This window comes from Syngnathus acus, chromosome 14, assembly GCF_901709675.1.
Source record: "Syngnathus acus chromosome 14, fSynAcu1.2, whole genome shotgun sequence".
Taxonomy (NCBI): Eukaryota; Metazoa; Chordata; class Actinopteri; order Syngnathiformes; family Syngnathidae; genus Syngnathus; species Syngnathus acus.
Window position 1 is genome coordinate 9,146,178 of NC_051099.1, and position 26,553 is coordinate 9,172,730.

At 46.3% G+C, this 26,553-nt stretch overlaps 2 protein-coding genes and 1 long non-coding RNA gene across 6 annotated transcripts; 2 read left to right on the top strand and 1 right to left on the bottom strand.

Moving 5' to 3' along the window:
- Positions 1–7,949, bottom strand: LOC119133922 (cullin-5). 2 transcript variants are annotated; one of them, XM_037270216.1, is made up of 19 exons: positions 7,852–7,949; positions 7,037–7,146; positions 6,864–6,963; positions 6,381–6,557; positions 6,178–6,319; positions 5,760–5,905; positions 5,612–5,692; positions 5,295–5,388; positions 5,089–5,219; positions 4,873–4,980; positions 4,734–4,798; positions 4,541–4,673; positions 4,183–4,314; positions 3,975–4,098; positions 3,029–3,204; positions 2,792–2,953; positions 2,562–2,680; positions 2,189–2,312; positions 874–1,068 (listed from the first exon to the last, which is right to left on the bottom strand). In XM_037270216.1, the coding sequence occupies exons 1-19, from the start codon at positions 7,873–7,875 to the stop codon at positions 874–876; spliced, it is 2,343 nt and encodes a 780-aa protein (XP_037126111.1). In that variant the 5' UTR covers positions 7,876–7,949. The 2 variants fall into 2 exon arrangements, with proteins under 2 accessions (XP_037126109.1, XP_037126111.1); XM_037270214.1 differs by having other exon boundaries at positions 1–1,068; positions 2,562–2,953.
- A 778-nt stretch (positions 7,950–8,727) lies between these two features.
- orai2 (ORAI calcium release-activated calcium modulator 2) lies at positions 8,728–11,521 on the top strand. 3 transcript variants are annotated; one of them, XM_037270320.1, is made up of 3 exons: positions 8,728–8,953; positions 9,623–9,867; positions 10,079–11,521. In XM_037270320.1, the coding sequence occupies exons 2-3, from the start codon at positions 9,628–9,630 to the stop codon at positions 10,619–10,621; spliced, it is 783 nt and encodes a 260-aa protein (XP_037126215.1). In that variant the 5' UTR covers positions 8,728–8,953; positions 9,623–9,627; the 3' UTR covers positions 10,622–11,521. The 3 variants fall into 3 exon arrangements, with proteins under 3 accessions (XP_037126215.1, XP_037126216.1, XP_037126217.1); XM_037270321.1 differs by lacking the exon at positions 8,728–8,953 and adding an exon at positions 8,960–9,285; XM_037270322.1 differs by lacking the exon at positions 8,728–8,953 and adding an exon at positions 8,960–9,169 and having other exon boundaries at positions 9,613–9,867.
- Positions 11,522–18,156: 6,635 nt separating this feature from the next.
- Positions 18,157–18,664, top strand: LOC119133971. The gene is made up of 2 exons (XR_005100227.1): positions 18,157–18,225; positions 18,361–18,664. It is a non-coding gene; the product is annotated as an uncharacterized LOC119133971 (long non-coding RNA).
- The last annotated feature ends 7,889 nt before the right edge of the window (positions 18,665–26,553 follow it).

Sequence of the window (26,553 nt, forward strand, 5' to 3'; positions counted from 1 at the left end):
AAAATGTAAAACAGTAGAATTTATTACCGTGATACGCAAGCTTTAAAGGTCAGAATTAACAAACTATGTAGTTAAGGCAGCACAAAGAGGCGCGTCGGCAAATCTTTCATGTTAAGGTGCTGTTTATTTTATTTATTCACATCTCGCGGTACACACTGCTGAAAAGCTTTTGATAATACTGACTCGGGTTTCTGACCCGGTTTAAACCTTCAACACCGCCCTTCGTTGACCCTGAGGACATTTCGCAATCCAAAACGTCCATCCCACTTCTTCCTTTATCCCCCTCAGAAAACCGAAATTTCAATTCTGGGGGTGGGTGGGGTGGGTGGGGTAAAGGCGGTCCCGTGTCGATCTGGCACTGTACGCAAAAAAAGGAATTCCTGATTAAGTGATACTTACTCTCACAAGAACAACACAAACTAAGCCCAAGTCCCACAGTGCCTTAAAGCGACTAGCTGGAGGCTTTGCTCGCACAGGCAAAGACAAATTGTGTGTTTCCTCCCCCACATCCCGCAGCGTTTGTCTGTAGGATTCCACAAGCGTCGGGTAGGCGTGAGCTAGCCGGCACGCCGTCGCAGCGTTTCGGAAGGGGTGAAACAAAACATGAATGGCAGCCTCCCAAATAAAAACAGTGAAAACCATGAGGGGCAGGCTTTGCTTTTCTTCTTGATGCAACCTTAAGGCAGGAAGTGTTTTGAAGTAGTCTTTTGATTCATGCCTCCCTGCACAGGATTTCATTTTAAATAGAGCACGGGGGAGTGGGAAATGGTGCGACGGGGGCAGAGCGGGCCGAGAAGTGGTCGAGCGTCCGTCAGGCCCCTTTGAGTGGGGGTGGGGGTGGAGGGGGGGCGGGGGGTTGTCCAAAGCGTCGTGCTATGCCATGTAGATGAAGGTGTTTATGTCGGCCTCGTCCCGCTTGATGTACTTGTGGTCGATAAGCCACTCGATCTGCTCCTTGATCATCTTCTTCTGTGGTAAAAACATGTTCTTTAAGATCTCCACGAGCTCTGTCTGCAGCTGTGCATTGTTGATGCGTTTCCTCATTTTCATGATCTGGATGATGGCCTCCTGTGTGCAAAAGAAAATGGGATGGCATTAAGAGCAAGGAGTGATTCTATACGCAAAGAAAAAAAAATCACAGGAAGTATCGGAGTAAAAACGATGTAAAAAAATGTGTTCCAAAATACATGGGAGGAGTACCGTGTTTGCCCATGCATAATGCGCAAAATTTAACTAATTTATTGTCCTAAAATCTGGGGTGCGCATTATGCATGGGTACAACAATTTTTGAAGAAAATCTCCCTCGAAATAAAACTTGAAATCACACCTTTCTTCTTGTTTGTTGTCAATCGTGCATCGCATTCAGCCATCCTGCCCAACACACTTAGTCAGTAAAATTCATAATTGACGACACATCGTTTGATGCAATGGTGCAATCCTTGATGGTGTGTTATTGTCAAATATTGTTTGTTCTTTAATCTCCATCGCAGACCGGATATCATACGGAGGCCGCCATGACAGTATGCGCAGAACGGATGCGCAAGACACGTCAGCTATATAAAGAGCGAGAGTTCAGTTCTCTACCTATTAGTTTCAATTCACAGTTTAATTAGCAGTTTCAATCAGCAAATAACAAAATGCGTATTACAGGTAATATTTTATTTAACAACACTTTGCCTTGTTCCTTTCTTCTCTGCTGTTCACTTCAAACACGCTCCATACGAACACAATGCTCTCGTATCAGACGCTTGCTCGATCACCTGCTCGTTTGCTGTCACAAGGTACCCTACACAAATCCGAAACATTTCTTCGCTATCGAGTTTGCTAGGCATGCGCAGTGATACTGAATAACATCCGGTTGTTCCCAAAGATTATCTTTTTTCTGAAATAATTTTACGTTTACGGACTTAAGTAAGAGTCAAAATTTGGGTGCGTATTATACATGGGTACAGGCTTTTTTCCAGCATCGACATGCCATTTCTAGGGTGCGTATTATGCACGGGGGCGCATTTTGCATGGAAAAACACGGTAATCGCTTAATTCATCATCATCTTAATACTGAAATAATTAAATAATGGCAATAAGATGGTTTTGGCAAATTGTTCACACTCAACACTTGGAGAATCTGTTTGGAAAAGGGAATGCACGACCGCTAGCTCTATACAGCAGGACGACAGCGGCGACGAACCTGGGTTCTGAGTATCCGGAGCTGCACGATGCCCTCGTTCTCCTCCTCTCGCATTCTCTCCGTAGTGAGCTGCAGTCGACCGATCAGGTTGATCTTTCCCCGCTTCTGGACTTTGGAATTTTTTCTGAAAAGATATGCAGACAAAAAAAAAAAAAAAAAGGCGCCAATGAATCCACACGGATGTTGCGACATTTAACATTGCATTTCATCGTCCTACGTGGCACACACAAAAATCCAAAGAGAAATAAGCACTTCATATGGGCCCAGAGACAAAGCGAGGTATCCAACTGCGGCGCATATCGGTCTCGATCGATGGAGAACGTATCTCATCGAGACGGGACTGGTATTGGAGGAACTCAAGACTTTTGCTTACATGAGTGAAAACTCTTGATTGATGTAGAACAACGTTCCTTCAGCAAAGTCTTTGGGCGACGACACCGCTGGGTCGTACGACAGCACTTGCCGCTTCAGCTTGGGGAACGCCACCAAGGACTGCAACAGAGGGGGGAGGGGGACACGCCGAGCGTGAGAAGTGCACAGAAGGAGTCCCATAATGACGACGGTTTCAACTGTCTTTTCAATCCCTCTCTGTGTGCTTTTCACCCAGAGAGTGCGTCGCAGCTCAGCATCGGGTAGCTCGGTGGCGAGCTTGAGGTTCTCGAAGCTGATCCTTTCCCTGGGCCTCTGGTTCCAGGCGAAGAGCACGGCCAGCTGGAAGGTCGTCACCTCCAGGTCGTACTGGCCCACCTCGTTCTTGAAGGTGATCTGTGGGAAGGGCAGATATCAGCGCTGGCTGGGTTCGGTGCGATTGGGTGAGATCTGCGTGCGCGCGACTCCCACAATGCCATTGGACATGAGGTGATGCCAATGTAATTTGCGTCCACTGTGGTTCTTCTTGTAGAAGTCCTCCACCTCTGGGATCAAGTCCTCCAGCTCCGTGGGCAGCGAGACAAACACCTTCTCGCTGCTGCGTGACCACGCGCCGGCGTTCAGGATCTTGATGTTGACAGAGTCGGCTAAAGAAACACAGAGGCCGCTTGCTTAGCGCATTTTAAGCCGCCACGTAAAACGGCGTTCTCCCACCACCTACAGCAGGGGTGGCCAACCAGTCAGAGACTAAGAGCCACATTTTTTACTGTGTCATCGCAAAGAGCCACATCATCCCCCCCCCCACACACACAAGCGTTACGGTCTCTGAGTGGTTTGTAAATTTTTGGAAAAACTGCATCTGCTTTTCTGCCTGACTTTTCAAAGTGACCAACCTGTGCTTGCGAAGTTCAGTCCCATTTGGAAATTCCTGGTCGATATTAGGATGGACTGAGCTGAAGTGACGCTGAAGATTTGAAGCTTTGAAATGCGCTAATGATGCCTGACATATAAGGCAGAATGGTTTGCCATTACGTTCAACAAAAAAATATAAACTCTCCCACTCTGTTAAAAACGTCCTGTGTTCTTCATATTTTCGTTTGGCTGTGCTTTTTTCCCTGCCATTTTGAGAGCGAACTTGAAACAAATTATTTACAACTCAAATGATCGCGCGCATTTGTCATCATTTAGAGTACGTCATTCTTCTTCTTCTTTTCAACTCAAACCGATTCAACTGGTCAGCGCGCCACCTAGGGGGGATAAATGGCAGCGCCAGCCAAGCATTTTGACGCTTGTCATGTGAAATCTCCTGAAGAGCCGCATGAAACCAGCCAAAGAGCCGCATGCGGCTCGCGAGCCGCGGGTTGGCCACCGCTGACCTACAGGAAGAGGAAAGCGACGATGTGTCGCTGTCTTTTACCTGGGAGAGCCAGCTTGTTGTGTTTGTGCATTTCTTTGAAAGACTGGTTGAGGTCCTCAGACACTTTAATGTCCTGAAACATCCTGGCCAGCTTGTTGACATAGTCCGCCGGCATCCCCACTTCCTGTTTGGGATTAATGACAGCCAAACCTCGGTGATGTTTGTCCAGGTTCCAATTTTTGAGGCAACTTTTTTCACTTCATCTCACCCTGAGCCACTCCACCATGTTCTCCTCGATTTCGCTGTCGGCCGAGATGTCCAGGATGAGGCGGCGCGTCAGGTGGGCCTTGTGGTAGCGCATGAACACGTCTTTGTTCTGGACGTATTTCAGAACCAACAGCTACGAGACAACGAGACATGAAGGAATCGCCATTCACTTTGATTAGGTACACACCAAACCAAAAAGTGTCTTTGCACAATATGCCTTTCCAGACTGCAATAGAAAGACATGATGCAATAAGCTACCTATTGTGTCACGTGGACCTAATATTTAAGAGAGTAGGTCATTTGTGTGCACCTACAGGCAGAGCAAAACAAAAAACTAAAAAACACACACACACGCTCACCACTTCCTTGAGCTTGGCCTCAATCTCCTCGGACGTGAGCTTCTTGCTGAGCGGCGTCTTCCTGAGCAGCATGTCGCAGTAGTTGGCCAGCAGCTCTGGACACTTGGACTCAGGTTGTGTTTTCAAGCCCGCGCTACAGGCGCAGAAAGTCGTGAGACAGTGTTTGGGGTGGGGCTATCTCACAAGGTCTTACCCTTTCTGTTTCATAGGAAGTTCTAATTTAAAGATGGTGGCATCGTTGACAACGGCTTTGTAGGCCTGCCGAGAGGTGAGAAAAAGTTGAGAAAAAACAAAAGGGAACAGCGCCAGCGACAATGAGGACCCGTGCTCACTTTGTCTCTGGCGGTGAGGAACCGAGGGTCGTCCTGGAAGGCCTCTTTCACAAGCCGACTGAAGCGGTTGAACAACGTGAGCAGCTGCTCCACGTACTTCTCCGAGTCCTGCAACAAAAGAGCAAATACCCGTCCTGAAAGGGTGAGAGCAAAAATCCACCCATCCCAAAGCTGCCTCTTCTGTCATTTTAAAGCGAGGTCCTTTGCGGCACTCACCGAGGTGATGGTCTCGGCGGAGGCCACCATGTCGGCGAGGCCAGCGCTCACGATGTGTTCCTCCAGGTCCTTAAGCATGGGCTCGATTCCGTTTGGCACTTTGTCCATCAGCGAGAACATCAAGTGCAGCTCTGCGGCGGCAAAACCGGCGCATGAAGGTTCTGCTCACAGCTGTGTCCCTGCCCCAAAGTCAACTGGGCACTCACTGTCTGTTTCATTCCTCTTGATCATGCCGGGACACTCTGCCAAGATGGTCTCCTTGAAGGCCGTTACAAGGGCATTGACGCAGCACTCCATCAGCTGGAGAGCAGAGCAGTCGCAGGAGATAGCTCAAGCAAAATTGGATTGCTCTGCCCCGGGGGCTGAGCTTGGCTAACGTGAAGGCTCAGTCATGCCCAGCCCGGCCGCAGCCAGATGTCGTCTATCGTGCGCGCCTCCGTCGCTTTGCAACGGGGGCTGGCCAAAAGCCCGTCGCGTGAGAACATTCCAAAGAAAAAGGAGAGCTTGCGGTGCGCTCACTCACCGCTTGTACAGAGTTGCAGTCACGCCTTGTCTCCAGGTAGCGAAGTGCACGTTTTTCTTCTTCCCTCAACTTGGAATCAGCCTAGTCGAGCACGTAGGTGGCTTAGATTCTGATTGCCGGCAGCGGCGCAATCGTGACTCGGCCTCACGTATTTCATGTAGTTCTGGACGCCGTTTTGCTGGAGGTAAGCGGGCGCCTGCGTTCTGTAGAAGCGCTCGGTGGAATCCATGTAGGCTTTTTCAAAGTTGTCCCTGTAGATCTGCAGCTTGTCGTCGGGGTTTGAGCACAAGTTCACTGCGGGAACAAAGGGAGGAAGGAACGTCAAATAAAATGACCCGAGTAAATCAGTTGCAGCAGATATATTGACTGTGCGTAAAGGTGTCGTTACTGCAACACGCACATCTGTGCACAGCAGACCAATTGACAAAAATACAGGCCTCCCCCTGTTTGTTCACCATACGCCTCAGAACTGCGCGTGTGGAAATAACTTCACTTAGGGAGGCGCGCCTCACACGATATCTACCGGCGCCAGGCGGTTTCACCGCTGTTGGTGGACCGTTGCTTACCGTAGGACTCTCGTACTCCGATGACCAACTGAGAATCGAAGGCTTCCCCCAGCCGTTCAGCATGGACCAGCTTCATTGCGCTATCTTGTAGCCTGCTCTTGATGTTGGAGAAGATGGACTCGTTCCACGTGTCCAGCATCAGCTGTGGAGACCAGTGGCGGTCGTTAGCAGAGTTCGTGTTCCCGCGCCGTTCGGCTACTCGCCTTTCGCACGATGCTGTCCTCCACATTGGACTTCTTGGTGGTGCCCTGCTTGCCCATCAAGGTGATCTCCAGCTGGCAGAAGGGCTTGGGCAAGATGTCGCACTGCGTGAAGAACTTGCGCCACTCCACAATGTAGGCCTTCAGCAGTGCTGTGTCATCCTGGTGACTCAGCACCCGCTTTGAGACAACAGTGGCAAACCGTGGCTTAGTTTTCCTTCAAAAGAGGCGTTATTGAGAGAGCAGCGGTCGCCTTTTGGATCGCCTCTGCTGACGTGATGCTTTTTACAATGTTTTTCCATTTGAAGATGGCAGTTACGGCAGAGTGGGAAATATGCCAGTGTCTTAGCATGCAGAGGGAAGGCATCAATAAAAATAAACATTTATTTCGCATGAAAATGAAATGTGAGAAGATGCTATCGCATGAAAATGAAATGTGAGAAGCCGCTATATTGTTCAAATTTTCCATTCTAGTCTCAGCCTTACCGCTTGTGCTTGTTTGATAAAGTCGAGGATGTCCTCTTTAAGGGCCTGGTGGATCTTAGCGGGACCTTTGTCATCCCACAGGCACACGGCGTGGACATCTCTGCACGAGAAGAAGACATCGCCTAAACAAAGTTTCCCTTTAGAATTAACTTTTTTTTTTTGGTCAAACTCACGAGAAAAGGTCGAACCACTGCTGCTTGGTGACCGACTCTTGCCGTAACAGTTTTAGTACGATGGGACGCATTAGGGCCCATTTATCCTCAAACTGAAGGGAGCCTTTGTTCTGCAAGGGACAAAAATACATGTTACAAATCTTGAACCGTGGTTTCTATACCTCCAGTACTGCGCCTTGAGTACTCGGCAACCACCTGTCAAGGAGTACCTATGCAGCCTGTCCATATGCATGATTATTGATAGAAAAACTAAGACAAATAGGTGACCGTCAGGCTGCGTTTGACGCCAGTGAGGGGGGCCTAGTTGCGGCTCAGTGTGCAGAAAATACCCCCGCCAGTTGCCTTTCGGCAGCCTAAGGTGCGCTTGAAGGGGGCCAGCCAGTCAGCTGCAGATTGATGTGTGCGTGTGTGTGTGTGTGTGTGTGTGCGAGCGCCTGACTGACTTGACAGAAGATATCGCGGCTCCTGCGTGGGATTGTGCAAACAAAAACACGTCCCACCGCCTTCCAAGGACCCCTCACGGCCAGGCCTTCCTATCTTCCATCCGCCCTTCGCGTGTGCCGCTGTCCCCACTTTCCTCATTTAAGAGGCTAATGTGGTAGCTTTGCCATTGAGCTAAACCTCCGGCAGGGAGCTAAGGCTAGCCAAGTTAAATGCTCCCCGCGCCGGCGTCAATGCGGAAAACACCGGCGGGGGTAGGCAGACGGGGGTCTTCCGGAAGCGGGAGACTCTCGTGGAGACGCGACGGCTCGCAGGTGACAGGCGCTTCGGCGGCCGATAAGCGGGAATTGATTAAATTGGACTGGGGATCCTACCTTCAGCAAATTAGACGACGCCATGTTCCCTTAACTTATAGTCTCGCCGAATCTCGCGAGAGCTCGGCGGCTGGTCGTCGTATCCTATCGCTCACCTCAAGTAGCTGCCTCAATCCATTCTTTCTCTGCGTGTCAACCTTGGTACGGTGCTTTCCTACACTAGTACAAGAATTCATCCTTCGAGCGCTCGTGATATGGAGGAAGATTCGACTTGCTCCATGTAGATTGTATTTCGTGGCAGCCAATTTAATTATAGGGCCATGGAGCAGTTTTATAAAAAAAAGAATAGAGCAGTTTATAACTTTGTGCCCTGTCTCAATTTATTGGAGTCTTGTCCAAATGTATCGTAACTGTAGGACAATCACTGTAGGACAATCAGTCCATTCAGTCATTGAACATCCGATGGTTCCTAGGATTCAAGTGCATTAAATGTGCTCGAGTGGTCACACTGTCAAACGTAGTCACAAACATGGCACGATGAATGAGAGAGGCACAATGCACATAGTGAACCAACAAATATCCCAAACCCCAAAAAGTAAATTGGAATAAATAAATAAAATCAACGAACAAAACATCGTAATAAAAAGGAAATAAGAAAAAATATATATTTAAAAATATACCCAATACAAGCGAGTAAGTTCCTAAGTTTGCAAGATTAGCAAATATAATAAAAGTTCTCGCAGGGTTTTACACGGCGCTTTCAAACACTTCGTGCACTACTCGGTGTACACGTCATTGTAGACCGTAGGGGTGTGTGTGTGTGTGTGTGTGTGTGTGTGTGTGTGTGTGTGTGTGTGTGTGTGTGTGTGTGTGTGTGTGTGTGTGTGTGTGGCTGTGTGTGTGTTTGGACGGGGCCGATATGAATAATTTAAACTTTCTACATTTTCCCCATTGAAAAACGAAACAAAACTCATACTCGCAGAGCTTGTCGCGGCGGAAGTCGAGAAGTCGTAAGTCGTCAAGCAAGTGTAAATGAAACCCGGAAGCTGTTTCCCACTCCGAACGTTTGTAAACGTAGGACTGTGCGAGTTTGTACTGTGGAAGCTAATCTTGTAATTACACTCTCGGCCACTCGCTACTGTCAAACCACTTTGACGCCCAGGTGAGTCCAACAAAATCACATTTTACAGTCTCACACTCAAGGAAATTCGATTGGATTGGAGCTAGGCCAATAACTTGGCTAGCTAGCAAGTCTATGAGATTTTTCTCCCGAGTTTTGCGTTGTTTTTAAAGCTTAATCCGAGTTTGAGTGCAACGTTTTCGCTCCGTATCATGTTGGAAGTGCTTATGAATAAAGGAGTCTGACGTTAGCCAAGGTGTGTAAACGGATCCCACTTTTACTTAGTACAGTTTTAAATATCCGTTTACGACGGCGTTGCCTTCCCCTGGCAATAGCGCAACTCGATTTTTGTACGTCGTCTATCGCTACCTGACGTAATAGAGTTAGTCAATATTTATGATTGATATTAGTTAACTACAGTGGTTTGCAAATGTAAACTTCTCGTGTATTTAACTTTTAAGTTCACTAAATTTGCTTTGATAACTGTAAACATGTTGGCCACATTTGTTATTTGACATTTCCTTGCTTGAGATTTGAATGGAATCATTGTTGTTTAACCTCAACGTGTCAACGTGTAAGCGCAGTGTTCATAATCAAGTTGTGCATAATGTTAGTGGCTCACAGTCTTGTTTTTGATGAACACTCAGGCATACTACGCTACTGCATTGTAATACAATGTCAAGACATTCTTCCGTTGTACGTACCAATCAGGCAGTATGAGCAGAGAGCTCAACGTGCCCAGGGGCTCACCGGCCCCGGGCATGTCAGAGCAGGCCCCAGATGGTGGAGGCGGCAGTGGCATGGACTACAGGGACTGGGTGCGGCGTAGCTACCTGGAGCTCGTCAGCTCTAACCACCATTCGGTGCAGGCCCTCTCCTGGAGGAAGCTCTACCTGAGCAGGGCGAAGCTTAAGGCCTCCAGCAGGACCTCAGCGCTCCTTTCAGGCTTTGCGATGGTCAGTTTCCTTCAATTATCTTGTCACAAGACTTTACCTACGAGTGGATCTCGGCATTTTTGCACTTGCATTTGGCTATTCACACCACCACCCTCGCTATTTTCGCTGTCAATCGGTGTCCCTATTTATTGGCATGCGCAATTACAAGGAAAAAGGAGTGTGCCTCTTATATAGTTCCAACCCACAATGAGTATGTGTGTTGCGGTGCAAGGTGGCCATGGTGGAAGTGCAACTCGAGATGCAGTACAGTTACCCGCGCGTGCTACTGGTGGCGTTCAGCGTGTGCACCACGGTGCTGGTGGCCGTGCACCTGTTTGCGCTGCTCATCAGCACGTGCATTCTGCCCAACGTGGAGGCGGTCAGCAACATCCACAACCTCAACTCTGTCAGCGAGTCGCCGCATGAGCGCATGCACTACTACATCGAGCTGGCGTGGGGCTTCTCCACCGCACTGGGCATCCTGCTCTTCCTGGCCGAGGTGGTGCTCCTCTGCTGGATCAAGTTCCTGCCTGTGGACTCGGGAGGCGCTGCATCGGCCGCCGCCGAGACTGCCGCACGGGATAGCGGCTGGCTGGCGGCGCTGGCGTCTACCGTCATCATGGTGCCTGTGGGCGTCATCTTTGTGGTCTTCACTGTTCACTTCTACCGCTCGTTGGTGCGCCACAAGACGGAGCGCCACCACCAGGAGATCGAGGAGCTGCACAAGATCAAGGTGCAGCTGGACGGCCACGAGAGGGCGCTGCAGGTCGTGTGACCGGGGCGTGTGACGGAGGCGGGGTCCTCGCCCATTTGGAAACAGGGCCGCCAGGTGGCTTCCTTCTCTGTCTCTTTATTTGAAAATGTTGACTTTCTGTGCTTTGGGCCTCCATTTTGTGCCAAAGGCATCCATTTTGGATCTTGCACGTTCACTTTGCAGCTTCAGCTCCGGTTTGAGTTCCTTTTACTGGTGCCGTTCGTGTCTTTGTCCTCACTAGCGAGACAATTCAGAGCAGCCTTTTCTACCGGTACAATTTAGGCGGCCAGTTTGTCTGCGCAGGGGGTCACGTCGAATGTTTTCCCAGGAAAAGGGTTAGGATGTTGTTTGTGCTGTGTGGTTATTGCCATGGTTTCACATGCTGCACCTCGTCCAATCCATCTAATGAAAAGCGCACATCCCCCTATTGTGAGCAGTGTTCATGCTTTTGTGTTTCGGCCATGGTCCGCCGCAAAACTTGGAGCAACTGTGAACCCTGTTCAATGGACTGAACTTCATCAATGTGATGAGCACTCAAATGTGTTTGATTGTGGGCCAAACGCAAAACTCTTTTCAGAAGAAATGAAAACCGGTTCCAGAGCCCCCAACGAGGGTTAGTCAACATGACGCATGACATTTAGAATAGAACGCCCTTTATTGTCATTTTACAACTTAGTTGTACAACAAAATTCGGATAGCTGCTCCCTTCCTAATGCAAACATACAAAATTTAAAAAAGTATAAAAGGAAGTCGAGAATAAAAGTGAAAGATCTTATTTACAGTATAGCTATTAGTCTAAGAATGAAGGTTAAAAAATCTTATTTACAGTATGTTCAATGTGGGTATATGTATTAACATGAATGAGGTTTGTACAGAAAGTAAATAATAAATAGTAAATAGTTATTGCACGTAGTTTTTAAAGGAGTGTCGGTGTTGTATTATAGCTGGTGTTGTTTTCTCAGAGTTCAGAGCGGTGATGGCTCTTGGGAAGAAACTTTTTCAGTCTGGTAGTCCTTGTTCGAATGCCTCTGTAGCGCCTCCCCAAAGGAAGCAGTTTAAACAGCAGGGAGGCGGGATGTGTGTTGTCTTTGATGATGTTGTGAGCTCTGCTGACGCACCAGTTGTTGTATATGTCCGTCAGGGAGGGGAGAGGGCAGCCGATGAGCCTTTGCGCTGCTTTGACTGTCCTCTGTAGCCTCCCTCTATCTGCAGCAGTGCAGCTCCCGTACCAGGTGGTGAGGCAGGACGTCAGCAGGCTCCCATAGGAGGAACCATTCTTGCCTTCTTGATGACAGCTGAGGTGTTGCGTGTCCAGGAGAGGTCATCAGAGATCTGGACTCCCAGGAATCTGATGTCGTGGACCCTCTCCACAATCTCGCTGTTGATGCAATTCAAAACAAATACGAGCATAAAAATTGGCATGTTTTGTTGTATCCATTCACTGGTCACATATTTCGCAATACAGTCAAACCTCGGTTTTCGACTGCAATCAGTTCCAGAAGGCGGTTCGAGAAGTGAATCGTTCGAATTCCGAATCTATTTTCCCATTACAAATAATGGAAAAACTTTAATCCGTTCCAAGACAAAAATACCGCCTTTTTTAAGCATTTTTTCATTTGCGTATTTTTGTCCGATCGCGCAACTGCAGCGCACCTCCGAACGCGCAACTGCAGCGCGCCTCCGAACGCGCAACCGTAGCGCGCCGCCAACCGCGCAACTGCACCACGCTGGTCGCATTATTGTGACAGAGCTGTCGCTAAAATTTAGAAAATATTTTTAAAGTCCTGATGTACTTTCCAAAATCTAAGTGGACCTCAGTGCGCAGGGAGCTTAATTTGGTCCGATCGCACAACCGCAGCGCGCCGGGCGCTCACTGTCGCATTGCTTTAAGAGCGTCTTTGTGTTTTAGGATGGCTTTACTGCTCCCACTTGCTTTCTTTGGAGGCATTTATTATTTTTTTTCCCCGGTATGGCGCCGTAAGTGGCTGCCTCCCAGCAGTGTTCTCTCTTTTCCTCTTTATTTCCTTCTTTTCTCCTTTTTCTTTGTCTTTTTGTCCATTCGGCGATGCTGGTGCCTTCTACCGCACCTCGGTATCTCTTCGGATCGGATGTTTTTTATTAATTTTTTTCTTCGTGGGACCGGGATCATCGGTCGAGGCCGGCGTAACTCTACGACGGCTTCCTGCTTATCCGGCCAGTGATGACCGGGTCCCTCGCCTTGGCCTTGCAGCCGCGACCCCTGTGGGGAATCCGCTCCCTCGTGCTCGTCGGAACCAACGACTTTCGCCATGCTAGCCCCGTGACGACCATCTGCACGTGCACCCGACTGGGTGCCCAGGACGCTGCTCACACGTTTGCCTGCTTTGTGATGTTTTTCACCGATTCACGACCACGGTCCATTGGGCGCCGTTGAACTGGACTGCCCTTACACCTGTCTATGGACCCCGTGGAGGCTATTTTGTGTGTTTTGGGGTGTTCTCTTGTATTGAGGGGTGCTGGTTGGCCGCTGTTACTTTTTTTCCTTTGTCTTTTAGCTTTGTTTTTGCTTGGATGGCTTTTATCTTGTGCACTTTCTGACTTTCTTTGTGGCGCCGTTGTGTGGCAGCCTTGTGAGAGCCTATTGAGTTGCGCTCATGCCATCTGTGTGTCTTTTGTATACCCACTCTGTGGTATGGATACTGCTGGGGCCTGAATTTCCCCACCCCTGGGGATCAATAAATATTCAATCAATCAATCAATGATTCGGGGTTAATACAATCCTCAAAGTAACGAAACTACAATAACAACGAACGGAGTCAGTCGACATCCTGGCCGCGCGGTCGGGTTTTCTCGGGTCTTCTCGGCTCATCTCGCGAGGTTCGACCTCCGAATTTTTGTTCGACAACCGAAGCAAAACAAATCTCGAATTTTTCGTTCGAATTCCGATTTGTTCGAGAACCGGGACGTTCGAAAAACAAAGGTTTGACTGTACTGCCTTTGCAAAAATGAATGGTCGTTGTTAAATGGAGGCTTTTCTACAACGGAAATGGGTGCTTTTATTACGTTTTTTTTCCAGAAAGATGCCCCCAATGCGATTATGCTGGTCTTCCTAATGATGTGGCCTGTGTGTGTATACAAATGTTACTTTTTTTCTTGTATGTTTGCATGTAAATGCTAAAAAAAAAAAGCCAACAGTTTCTCTTCAATGAATGTGATTCCTTCACCGCACAGGTGAAGATGATTTAACCATGTGAGAGTCTTAATGAGCCAAGTTTGGTCAGTGACACTGTTTTTACATCAGTCGTCCCCGCCCCACCTTTCGATGCTTTTATCGTCAACAAAGCCGTCTGAGGGTGGTTGAAACGACAAACTCTTCAATCTGATTCACATGGAAGGATCAATACCAAAAGAAGGCGTAGCTAAGGCAATGCTAACTTATAGAAGTTAGAGTATGGGAATCTTAACCAGCCACAAGTGCAAAGATGACACAACTTCCCTGGCAAGCTAAGAAGACTGCAGCATGGTGGCTAGCTAATAAGACACCATCTTCCTGAGCTAGCTAAAACAACAATGAACTCACTTTGCTCTCTACAGAGTTGCTAAGTCCATCCATCCATTTTCTGAAGCACTTATCCTCACAAGGGTTGCTATCTCATCTTGTTAAATTGGTGACGACTGCTTAGCTAGCTACTAAGAGGACAGCAACTCGACTAGCTAGCTATGAAAACAGTCACTGTGCAGACTTCCTTCCTTCCTCACAAAGACAACATAAATGTCTTTATTCAGCAAAGCAAGCTACTCAAGCTAGGCATGATGCCAATCAAAGACAATGCTGGCATTCTTAGCTATCTAAGTTGACACCAAAAGTTCACAGACTTTGTCAGCTTGAAGATGCCTACTTAGACTCCAACTACATTAGCTCCAACGACAATGCTTTCTTAGCTAGTTAGAAACATGTCAACTTGCTTGGCTCGTTTTGCCTCGTCAGTTTAATCGGAGCCCCTGAGGTTCCAAGTGGCATTAAGGTTAGTCAGCTAGCTACTTTTTTGTTCCAAAATGCTGTCTTGAACTCTGAAGATGTTACTGTGGTTATCACATTATCCCCTTCAGAGGTGTCTAATCCAAGTTCCGAAAGTTGAGACCCTGCCTAAATTTGGCTTTAGCCACAGATGTTTCTATTCCACCGAGCAAGCTCGGTTGAAAAGAGCCAAACTGTGGCATGGTGTCAACTTTCTGGACCTGGATTTGACACCTCTGCTTCTGTTTACACTAACTCTTTCCTAAGAAGCTTCAGCTTGTTTTTATTTGATACAAATGATAACCAAAACCTCCCGAGAGCATCTGAATGTAACTTTAGCTCTTTAAAATGTCATTTTACTGACTTTGTTGCCAGTATCACATTCCAAACATCTCAACTGTTCAGTTTATTCACGTCTCTATTTCAACATGTCTAATTTATTTTACTTGTATCTACGTTGAATTAAACACTCTCCTCCTTTCCTTATGTGCTGCACCTTTTGTTTTCACGCCCGATTAAACCCCCCCCCAAAAAAACATCGTGTTTCATGTTCACCTGAAGTCTTTTTCTCCTGTGCTAATATTGAACGCAAACAGCTTCATTGATGTTCATTTATTTATGGCCGCATTGACCCATGCACAGGTGCAGAACACTATCCATGTTAGCTATGGATTTACGAGCCTCAAAATAACGACGGACGTAGGTCCCCGCTGGCTGTAGTTGTGGATCGTACATTTCAGAGACACTTCATTGCACTCTGCTGTGAGCTAAATCTGTTGCGATTGGAGTAAATTTTCTGACATGTCACATGTCTCAGATCAGAGGATAGTGTGTCAGTATCAAACTCAGGAGAGAACAGAGGGCAAACACACTCACCAGTTTGGTTCTGATCACAGGGTTGTGGTCTTCTACTCCTGTGCCAATTATTCCAACATTTCGTCGGTGCTCTTTTTTGGGATGAGCATCCACTCCTCCGCCGTCGAGCTGCGTGGCTGCATTTGAAGGCCTCGAGCGCCTTCAATCAGCTTTCGTCATAACAGTGCTCCATGCTACGAACCGGGCAGCGTGTCCTTACCCTCACCCTGGGGCTTGGGTGTTGGCACCGCTGGTGTTTCCGCCTGCGCAGGTGCAACCGCTCTGCCCGTCTGATCAAGTGGACCACAGCGGCTCTCAATAGCTGTCAACTGGCAAATCAAAACCGCAGTAGTCACACCAAGATTTTCATTCACACTCGTTGCTCTCAGACTTGAGATTTCTCTGCTCAACTGCTCCAGTTGGCTGAGTAGACCTGACGCATCCGTGCTGCCAAATCCAACAGGTGGTAGTACATCCAAGTAGTGTGATACGAACCTGGGAATCTTCTCTCCACATTCATTAAGCACCTTTAGACAGTCTTTGATATTATTTCGATGAGATTCGTCATGTCTTCGTAATACTATAAACAGATTCTTTTTTTCAGACAATAAAAGTTTTTAGATGTTACCTCTCAAGAAGACTGGAGTAGCAGTCGAAACTGTCAGCAGGTAACATCTAAAATTTGTATTGTCTGAACAAAATAATCTGTTTATAGTCTTTGATATTATTTGTGTCCTTTTGGGGGCCTTTGTGCCTGACGCAGGGGTTTGAGGTTGTGCACATTTCAAACCGTACACGCTTGTGTGGCATATTGTTATGCCCGGTCAAGCGGGTCACGTGACGAGAGTACGGACCAGGAAGCGAGAGTGGAGTGCGAGAATACAACTACGGAGTTGCGATTAAGAAGCTGTAATAAAGTTGAGTGTTTAAAGGTTACGGTGTTGTGCTCGATTTGGTTCCCCCGTGAGATTTTGTTCCCCCTGCCGCGGGTGCGCGCACGCCTTATTTGGAAAGCGAAAAACCGATGTCGTACGGCGTCAGCACTGTGTTGTTTTCAATAAAAACATGAACTCACGTTTGCGTCAGTCAATTTTAATTTTTATAAAGGATTATTCTCATTTGATGTCTTTAAATTCATCCGCGTTCTGCCATTGAAGCGGGGTGCATTCAAAGGCCAGTCGTACAGACGGAACACTCATTCACTTCACCAAAAAGCAACAATATAATTACGTGAGCTCTTTGCATAAACCTCGATGCAAAGAAACTCCTCTTTTTGGGTACCGTTACATGCTACAAGGAGTATATATTACAAAGGAGACTTTCTACTTAATTGTGATTATCATTCATCCATCCATTTTATGACTCAGGTATTTTCAAAGCAAATTAATATTGTTGCATTTATTGATTTGCTTTAAAATGACAGCGCCATATAATTAAAAGCTGACACTATAGCAATGTCAAACGTTCATTGAAGAAAAAGCCACGCACGTTTTATGATCAAATCTTTCATAACGAGAATGATGAGTGAATTGATTTGAATGAATAATTGAGAAGAAATTTCAGTTCCGAAGGCTCCTTTTGTCCCAAGGAAAGTGACAGGTGGTGGGGAGGGGGGATAAAAATTGTAACAGGAACTCTATAAAAATTGTCAAGCCGTGAAAATTTGTGCCCCCCTCCAATTTTGAGAACGGTGAGTCCTGGACATCGACTGGCTTTTTTTCTATCTTCCCGGGGGTCTGTTCAGGTTGTGTGGCAAATTTGAACAGAATCCCTCATTCCTAGGCCAAATTACAGGGGGGAACACATCCTCACGGGAGCCCCGTGAGGATATGTTCCCCCCCCCCCCTTATTTTCAGAACGGTGAGTGCTGGACTCCTGTTTTTTTTCTGTCTTCCTGGGAGTCAGTTCAGGTAGTGTGGCAAATTTGAACAGGTTCCTTTATTCCTAGGCCAAATTACAGGGGGGGAACACATCCTCACGGCTGCCCCGTGAGGATATGTTCCCCCCCCTTATTTTGAGAACGGTGAGTGCTGGACTCCAGCGGGGTTTTTTTCTGTCTTCCTGGGGGTCAGTTCAGGTAGTGTAGCAAATTTGAACAGGTTCCCTCATTCCTAGGCCAAATTACAGGGGGGGAACACATCCTTACGGGTGCCCTGTGAGAATATGTTCCCCCCCATTTAAAACGGTGTATATGTAAATAAATGATTTGTGCACTGATAACTATACAATATTGGATGTTAAATAAATAAACAAATAGATAATGTTTTCTTTCCTTTGTTGGTCAAACAATATTGTCTTGAATTCAAACTTGTCACCAAAGCACCCATTTTACCCCACCTTGTAAGTGCGCACTTCGTGTCATTTCGCCATTGTTTTCTGACAACAATACGCTGCCGCACAATGGACCCAACTATTTACCAACAAATTATTGCCTACAAAACAAAACAAGAATACCCAAATGGTATTACGAAGAAGGAGAAGTACGTATTGAGAAGAAAAGCTTCTTTTTACGACGTTGAGGGTAAGATACACAACGTACATAAATCAAGCAAATTAGATCCAGAGACGCACCAAAAATTCACATTGCAGAACCTGCTAATTTCTACACTAACGTCAGAAACTTAAGTTTTAGAGTAATTACTCTATAAGACAAATAATCGACTTATAAAATGTTGGAAGCAATATATATATAACACACCTCACTATGAAGCAAAGGCACATGATGTAAATAGGTACAGGCTGCAAATTGCCACCACACTTCTATTAGAGACTGGTAAGTAATATGCACCCAAGAGATGTTATTGCCACCCAAAGAATGGTCCTGACTGTGCTATCAATGCTATATACAACTCAGTTAAGTTTTACACAGGGAAGTACTATAGCAATTCTTCTGTCTTTGTTTTCACAGATGATTTATCTGACTTGTGCTTTGTTTGTGGGGAAGCTACACATGACACAGACAACAGATGGGTAATTATGTCAGGTCTTGTTAACTAATGCATGTGATGATTAAGAAATATATTGAATTACACATTCGTTGTAAATTATTGTAAATGTGCTGCATTGTATGATCTTGCTTTTTTCTTTGTTTACCAGATTCAGTGTGACGAGTGTTGCAGGTGGTTCCATCTTGTATGTGTCGGGGAGCCTCCAACCGAAGGCTCTTTTTTGTGTACATGTACAGAAATTAAATGCTAAATATTTGAAGCTTGCTTGAAGACCATTTTGCTTTTTTTTTTTATTAAAATTTGTATTATTTTATTTTATTATTTTTTAAAAGAAAATCTTTTTTTTTCTTAATAAAGTTTAAAGTTATAATTTTTGATGTATGTTATAATTGATTGATTGATTGAATATTTATTGATCCCCAGGGGTGGGGAAATTCAGGCCCCAGCAGTATCCATATGTGAAACTCTCAACGGGATCACCAATATTTGAGTGATGTTCCAGTTATTTATTATCTTTCTGTGTGTTCACAATTGTCATGGTTTCTTGTTAACGTTGATTTCTCCAACTGCCCAAAAAGGCACCACCGCGATCAGTTAGGTGGGGGAGGAAAAAAGAGAGATAACAAAGTGATGTGTGGAGATGTGAGAAAGGCGGTTCTGTATGATAGAGAAGTTGAGGAGGAATAAAAAGACCCTTGGAAAGCAAAACTTGCCCCTCGTCGTGACTCGGAGCCGCAACATATTTTGGCGAGCCAGCCAGGAGACGGGTTTTTTTTTGTTCGAGATCAGCGAGAGCTCTGAGTGGGTACATCGTTAGCGGTTAACGTTAGCGCATCGCTACCAACGAATCCCCCCCTGCTCCAACAACGAACCGGGATCTTCCTGACAAACGGATTACCTCGTGAGTGCCGAGGATGGAACAAGAACAGTTAAGAGACCAAGTTACTACCACGCTGTGTAGGCTAAAAAGGGATCAACTAGTGGGGGTATGTAACTTTCTAAAGGGCTCCAATGTCGACGATACTGGCGAGAACGAGGAAGCCATCAAGAAGTTGAGCCGACGAGACTTGATGAAACTCATTGAAAACAAAATTGATGAAGTTGAGCAAAGTCACAAGTCAGTGGAAGTAGTCCAATTCATTGATGAATTGCTGCTGTTTATTAAAGACACTGTGTGGGAAGGTGACGCTCGCGAGAGGAGCACTTTTTACCGCCCCACTGATGCGACGCGCAACTACGAGGAGCTGCGGGTAGAGATACAAGCATTGCAGGAGAAACTTAAAATGGTGGACATATCACCAGCCGTGAGCCAAAGCCCATCACCTGCCAAAATATCGGAGGTGACTATTCGCAGGGAGTTTCGCATCTGTGGCCAAATAGGTGAAGGCGGGCAGCGTGAAAGGCTGTCCTATACCAACTTGCTCCATCAAATGGAACACGGACTTCGTAAAGGCCACAGCGAATCAGAAGTGATTGAAGCGGTTATAAGAGCTATTTGCCCAGGGCTTAAACTCAGAGACATGCTTGAACTAAAGACTGATATAACCCTTTCTCAGTTAAAAACAATACTAAGAGGACATTATAGAGAAGATGATACATCCGACTTGTATCAAAAATTGATCAACCTTTCCCAGGAGCCCAAAGAATCGCCCCAGGACTTTCTATTCAGGGCCATTGAGCTCAAAGGACTTTCTATTCAGGGCCATTGAGCTCAAAGATCGGCTCCTATATGCATCCAAAGGAGAACCAGCTGTACACTACAATGCAGACTTGGTCAAGAAGAAATTTTTGAGATCAGTGGGCACAGGACTACTGAATGACAACATTAAATTCCAGATGAAACCACTTCTTGATAATTTGGAGGTAACAGATGAAAGACTGATCGAAAGGCTCAATGAGGCAGCTAACCTTGAAGCCGAGCGGCTAAACAAGCTAAGGAGGAGCGGCATCAAGCAACCTAGAATTAATGAGCTGCAAACTTCGGATGAACGGCAGGGCGGCGTGCACACAACTCCATCCCAGGACACAGCAGTAGTGAAGGAGAAAGTCAAGATGGCTGCACCTCCACCGGAAGTACAGGCCATGGTCGCTGAATTGAAAACTGAAGTTGCAGAGATGAAACAAATGGTGCTTAATTCCTTGAATGCCGGCAAGTTCCAGCCCGCCAGGAAACCAACATACAACACCCAAAGGAGGAGAGGCTGCAGAACCTGCCAGGACAACGGCGAGGGAGACAATTGCAACCACTGCTTCAAGTGTGGCCAGGCGGGTCACATATCCAGAGGATGCCGAGCTCCACCTCTACGTCAGGGAAACGCCAGAGGGCCGCTGTCATGGGACCAGCAGTGACCCAGCCAACTCATCAGGAGTCCCGCTACTGCCACCATTGTCGACGAGAGGAACAAGGTGACACGCAGCTCCAGACCTGCGCAAGCTGCTCATCTGCCTCGTACTGTTCCAAAGCCTGTCAGACTCAACACTAGCCGGAACACAAACACATCTGCACCGCGGTAAGAATGGTGGATCACCATTTGAGTGAGAAGCGAGAAAAAGGGTGGTCATCACACATGGGTAAACTTGATATTTTTCCAAATAAGCAAGGGAGAAAACTTGTCAAATTAATTGGTAGACGTAGGATGGTCAAGTGTACTTTTGATAATGTACCAGTTACAGCCCTGTGGGATACAGGCGCACAAGCTACGGTGATAAATGATAAATGGAGAAAGGAGCACTTGCCTTATACCACAATTCGAGGGATTGAGGAACTATTGGGACCAGAACCTCTAAATGGACTGGCCGCAAATCAGACTAAAATACAATTTATTGGGTGGGTTCCTGTTGAGTTTAAAATAACGGGCACAGAAGCTTCAAGTTCTGGCTTGTTAGTGCCTGTCCTCGTGTCCAGCGACCACAATGTGGCTCAGAGCCCTATCATAGGGTTCAATGTGATCGAGGAAGTCATTAATGAGCACGTGAAACAAGGCTCAAACGAGAGTGAATGTACAGCTAACATTGTGAGTGATGCTTTTGACATGGACATGGTCTCCGCTAAGACTGTTATCCATTTGCTGCATACACACCACGCAGTCAACGAGGAGATTCCGGTTAAAACGGGAAGAAGTAAAATTGTCTTAGGTCCAAATGAAACTACCACTGTTCGCTGTCGCACGCATATACAGGTTGATGAAGACATTGCTATGCTGTTTTGCCCAGAGTCCAACCAGAGTTTGCCTGAAGGATTGTTTATACAAGAAGTACTGTTTAAGGCAAAGAGAGGCAACTCAACCACGGTCCCAGTACCCATCACTAATACCTCGAGTCATAATATCACTCTGTATCCACGTATTAATTTGGGACATGTTGAAGGGGTCAAGGATATATATCCAGCAGCCCTACCGCTTGCGAGCAAGCCAAAAATGGATGAAAACGAGTGTTAGGTCTAAATACCATCAGACATTAAACCACACGCTGGAAGGAAGAGGAGAAAAGAACCAGAACAGGTTTACTCGCGAGGAGAACGATAGAGAGCAAACTCAGTTACAATCTCCATCAATTCTGAGTTCTCACTTCACGTGCTCCTCTATTTAATGTTTTGGTTGCCCTGGTTACAGAGGCGTTGCTACACTAAAGGGAGGGGAGATAGTGTCTGTAGCAACGCTTATTAGCTAAGGAATGTAGTGTGGTGTGAATTAGCACTTCATTGTCGGCCCGTGACCCCCGCAGACTTTGTCCTCCTTCCTCACCAGCTGTCCTTCATGGTTGACTGACTCGTCCTCGAGTGGGATCAGATAACTTGAATTGACGCTTTCCTGTGGTTCCTGTGGAACAATGCCCCTAACCCTTTGCTAAATTTAACTACTTGGTAAATTAACACACAATAATAATACGTAACTTGTCCTAAACCTAAACCCTTCAACACACATTAAGTAAATGTAAGGTAACTGGTGTGCAGTTCCTTAAACAAACATTGAGTAAATATGGGATAACTTGTAGTATGCAACTACCGTTTTTTTCCGTGTATAATACGCAAAATTTAACTAATTTATTGTCCTAAAATCTGGGGTGCGCATTATACATGGGTACAATTTTTTTTAAATTTTTTAAAAAAAAATGTTTTATTTATTTATTTATTTTTTTTTTTTTTTAAGAAAATCATGGTACTGGTACGAGTATTGATTTATGTATTGTTCTCTTCTTGTCATGTTGTGAAAGAATGTGGGTTGAATAAATACCGAAAGAACAATAGTGTGTTTGTACTGTGCTCTGGTCATTTCGTCAAAGAAGGGATAATAGTCCTCTTCTCTTCTTGACTGACAATGAATGTGATAGCTTAATACAATCAGCAAATAACAAAATGCGTATTACAGGTAATATTTTATTTCACAACACTTTGCCTTGTTCCTTTCGTCTCTGCTGTTCACTTCAAACACGCTCCATACGAACGCAATGCTCTCGTATCAGACGCTTGCTCGATCACCTGCTCGTTTGCTGTCACAATGTACCCTACACAAATCCGAAACATTTGTTGCGGCTCCGAGTCACGACGAGGGGCAAGTTTTGGTTTCCAAGGGTGTTATTATTCCTCTTCAACGTCTCTCCCATACAGAGCCGCCTTTTTCACATGTCCGCACGTCACTTTCCTCTCTTTTCATCTGATCGCGGTGGTGCCTTTATGGGCAGTCGGAGAAATCAACGCCAACAAAAAAAATACATCCAGCCTAGTTAAGACCATACCAAAGACTATAAAAATGGGACCCATTGCCTCCCTGCGTGTGTGACGATCATTGGGACTTAAAAAAAAAAAGAAAAGAAATAATAAATTTAAAAAAAAAAAAAAAATTGGGTGCGTATTATACATGGGTACAGGCTTTTTTCCAGCATCAACATGCCATTGTTAGGGTGCGTATTATACATGGGGGCGTATTATACACGGAAAAAAACGGTACTTCAAACTGTATACAACACTTAACAAAGAAAAACAGTTCTGACCAACAACAATCTATGAACCAAACCTACAGTTAGATAAAAGGTATGAAGTTCCTTTGGACCAAATAAGAACATTTCGCCGATGCAAATAAGCTCTGCTCATTGTTAGTGAAGGCCTCTTACAGGAACAAAAACACACATAACAAAAGGACAGGAAGGAGACAGATGGCTGACAGGGATCAAAAGACATCCCTGTCACTAAAGAGGAAAAACCTAGATTAAAGGAAAGTCATAAAATGTAAAGACAAGGCCTCCAGGTCTGGCAGGCCAAGGCTTCACTTAAATTATTCCAACAACGAGGCAGACCTCAAAAGTTCATCATCTTCTCCCCGTAACGCGAGTGAAAGTTGGGACCCTCCGTTAATGCTAGACCATCTAACTAATGAGCAGCAACAGGTAGTGAGGAAAATGCTCCGCGAAGAGTGCAAGGCCTTTGCTCGAGATGAAAATGATGTTGGCAGCATTCCGACTCTCCGCATGCATATTTCCCTTCATGACCATACCCCGGTCCAGAAAACATACATTAGTGTGCCAAAACCCCTACACCAGGAGGTAAAAGCTTATCTGCAAGATTTAATCAACCGGGGTTGGGTCATGAAATCCAAGTCACCGTACTCTTCACCAATAGTGTGTGTAAGAAAGAAATCGGGAGAGCTTAGACTCTGTGTAGACTACCGCGAACTTAATCGCAAGTCAGTACCGGACAGACACCCTATTCCCAGAATACAAGACATGCTTGATACCTTGACGGGTAGTTCATGGTTTACAGTGCTTGATCAAGGGAAAGCATATCACCAAGGGTTCTTGGATGAAGAAAGTCAGCCACTCACAGCATTCATCACGCCTTGAGGTCTGTACCAGTGGGTACGGATCCCATTTGGCCTTAGTTCTGCCCCGGCCGAATTCCAGAGAAGCATGGAGGAATGTCTGTGGGGGTTGCGAGATGATATTTGCCTACCCTACCTTGATGACAACTTAGTTCACAGTAAGTCGTTTCAGGACCATGTTGAACACGTGAGGGCAGTTTTGCAACGGTACCAGAAGCATGGTGTCAAACTAAGTGCTAGGAAATGTGAACTTTTCAAGCCTAAAGTCAGGTTTTTGGGCAGGATTGTGTCGAAAGAAGGTCATAGTATGGATCCAGCAGAAATTGCTCCCGTGATGGCACTAAAAGATAGGCAGCCCTGTAATGTGGGCGAGGTGAGGCAAATTTTGGGCTTTCTCTCCTACTACAGGCCATATATAGAAGACTTTTCACGCATTGCCAAACCTTTGTACGAACTCCTAGCAGCGCCATCAACCACTTCCAATGTGCCCCAAAACCCAAAGCGGCAGAAGGAAAGAGGAAAGGGGAAAAACAAACACAGTCGAGGATAGTTGTCATCCTCTGTCTCGATTACATGGACAGACACTCACCATCAGGCTCTGTGTTATCTGGTTGACAAACTGTCTAGTCCTCCTATCCTAAATTACCCAGACTTGAATCATCCGTTTGTGCTACACACGGATGCCTCTCAAGCAGGGTTGGGAGCCGTGCTCTATCAGCGAAGCAATGGAAGATTAAGAGTTATCGCTTATGGATCCAGAACCTTAACACCACCGGAGAAAAATTACCACATGCATGCGGGTAAATTGGAGTTTCTGGCACTGAAGTGGGCCATCTGTGAGCGCTTTAGAGATTACTTGTTACACGCACCATCTTTTGTGGTCTACACAGACAATAATCCGCTCACCTATGTATTAACAACGGCCAAATTGAATGCTTCTGGTCAGCGGTGGGTAGCAGAATTGGCAGATTTCAATTTTACCATAAAATACAGACCTGGCAAAACGAATGCAGATGGGTTATCGAGGATGGCCATTGACTTTGAGGACTATATGAGTCATTGTACACAGTCTGTCAACCAGGATGTTGTAACAGCCACCCGACAGGGCATATTGGCACAGCAAGCTGAACAAACTCCTATCTTCAGCGCAATTTCCTTAGATGTGCTTCAGCAGCAAACAGGAGCTGAGGGACTGCTACATACTGTTCAGCCATTGACCAGAGAAGAGATTTGCGCTACTCAGCGGCAGGATGCTCTAATAGGTCAAATATATAGTCACTTGCAGAAAAAAAGGAGACCGTTAGCATATGAGCTGAAAGCTGAGAGTGCAGAGGTAAAGGCATTGGCCAGAGAGTGGGACAAGCTCAAGATCAGGGAGGATGGGACCTTGTTCAGGGTAACTGCAACCAAAAAACAATTGCTTCTCCCTTCGATATACCACCCCCTTGTATTGGATGAACTGCACAAACAAATGGGCCACTTAGGCTCAGAGAGAACACTAAAGTTGGTAAGGGACCGTTTTTATTGGCCCAAAATGCAAAGAGACATTGAACACTTTGTCATGAATGTATGCGAGTGTCTGAAGAAGAGAAAACCAAACAGGCAAGCGCGTGCACCGATGCAGAAGATCGTAACCACTCACCCCTTTCAGCTAGTGTCAGTTGATTTTCTCCATCTGGAACAATGTAAGGGTGGTTGCGAGTATATTCTAGTGGTCATGGACCATTATACGACTCGGTTGGAAGATGGCGGCGAGATGGAAGATGGCGGCGCACGCAGTTGCAGCGGCTCAGTGCTCTCCCGATCTACGCATTGTTTGTTTTTTGTTAGTGTTTGTAGCCACTGTATGTCGATCATACACCACCTACAACCGGCAGGAGCTCCTCAGGATAGGTGTTTGCTGCGAGTTGAGTGTCGCAGCGGAGTTTCACCGCTCGAAAAACATACCGGAGGATATCATCAGGCGCCCCGGCTCCCCTTGGATCACCATCCCCGCTGGGAGGAAGCGAAGGCAGCGCAGAGAGAGGAGGCAAAAACAAGGCTGCAGGGCCGGCGCGCTAACCAGGCTACGGAAGCAGCCGTTCAAACCACCGCTCCCTAGCCTGTTTCTTACCAACGCCAGGTCTCTTGCTAACAAAATGGATGAACTAAGGCTACAGATGTCTGCGAACCAGACCGTGAAGGACTGCTGCATGGTACTGATCACCGAAACCTGGCTTCATCCACTCATACCGGACTCTGCTATCGAGCTAGCAGGATACACCACACAGCGTCATGACAGGACTGAGAACTCCGGCAAGAGCAAGGGGGGGGGGGCTCTGTATGTACGTCAATAACAAC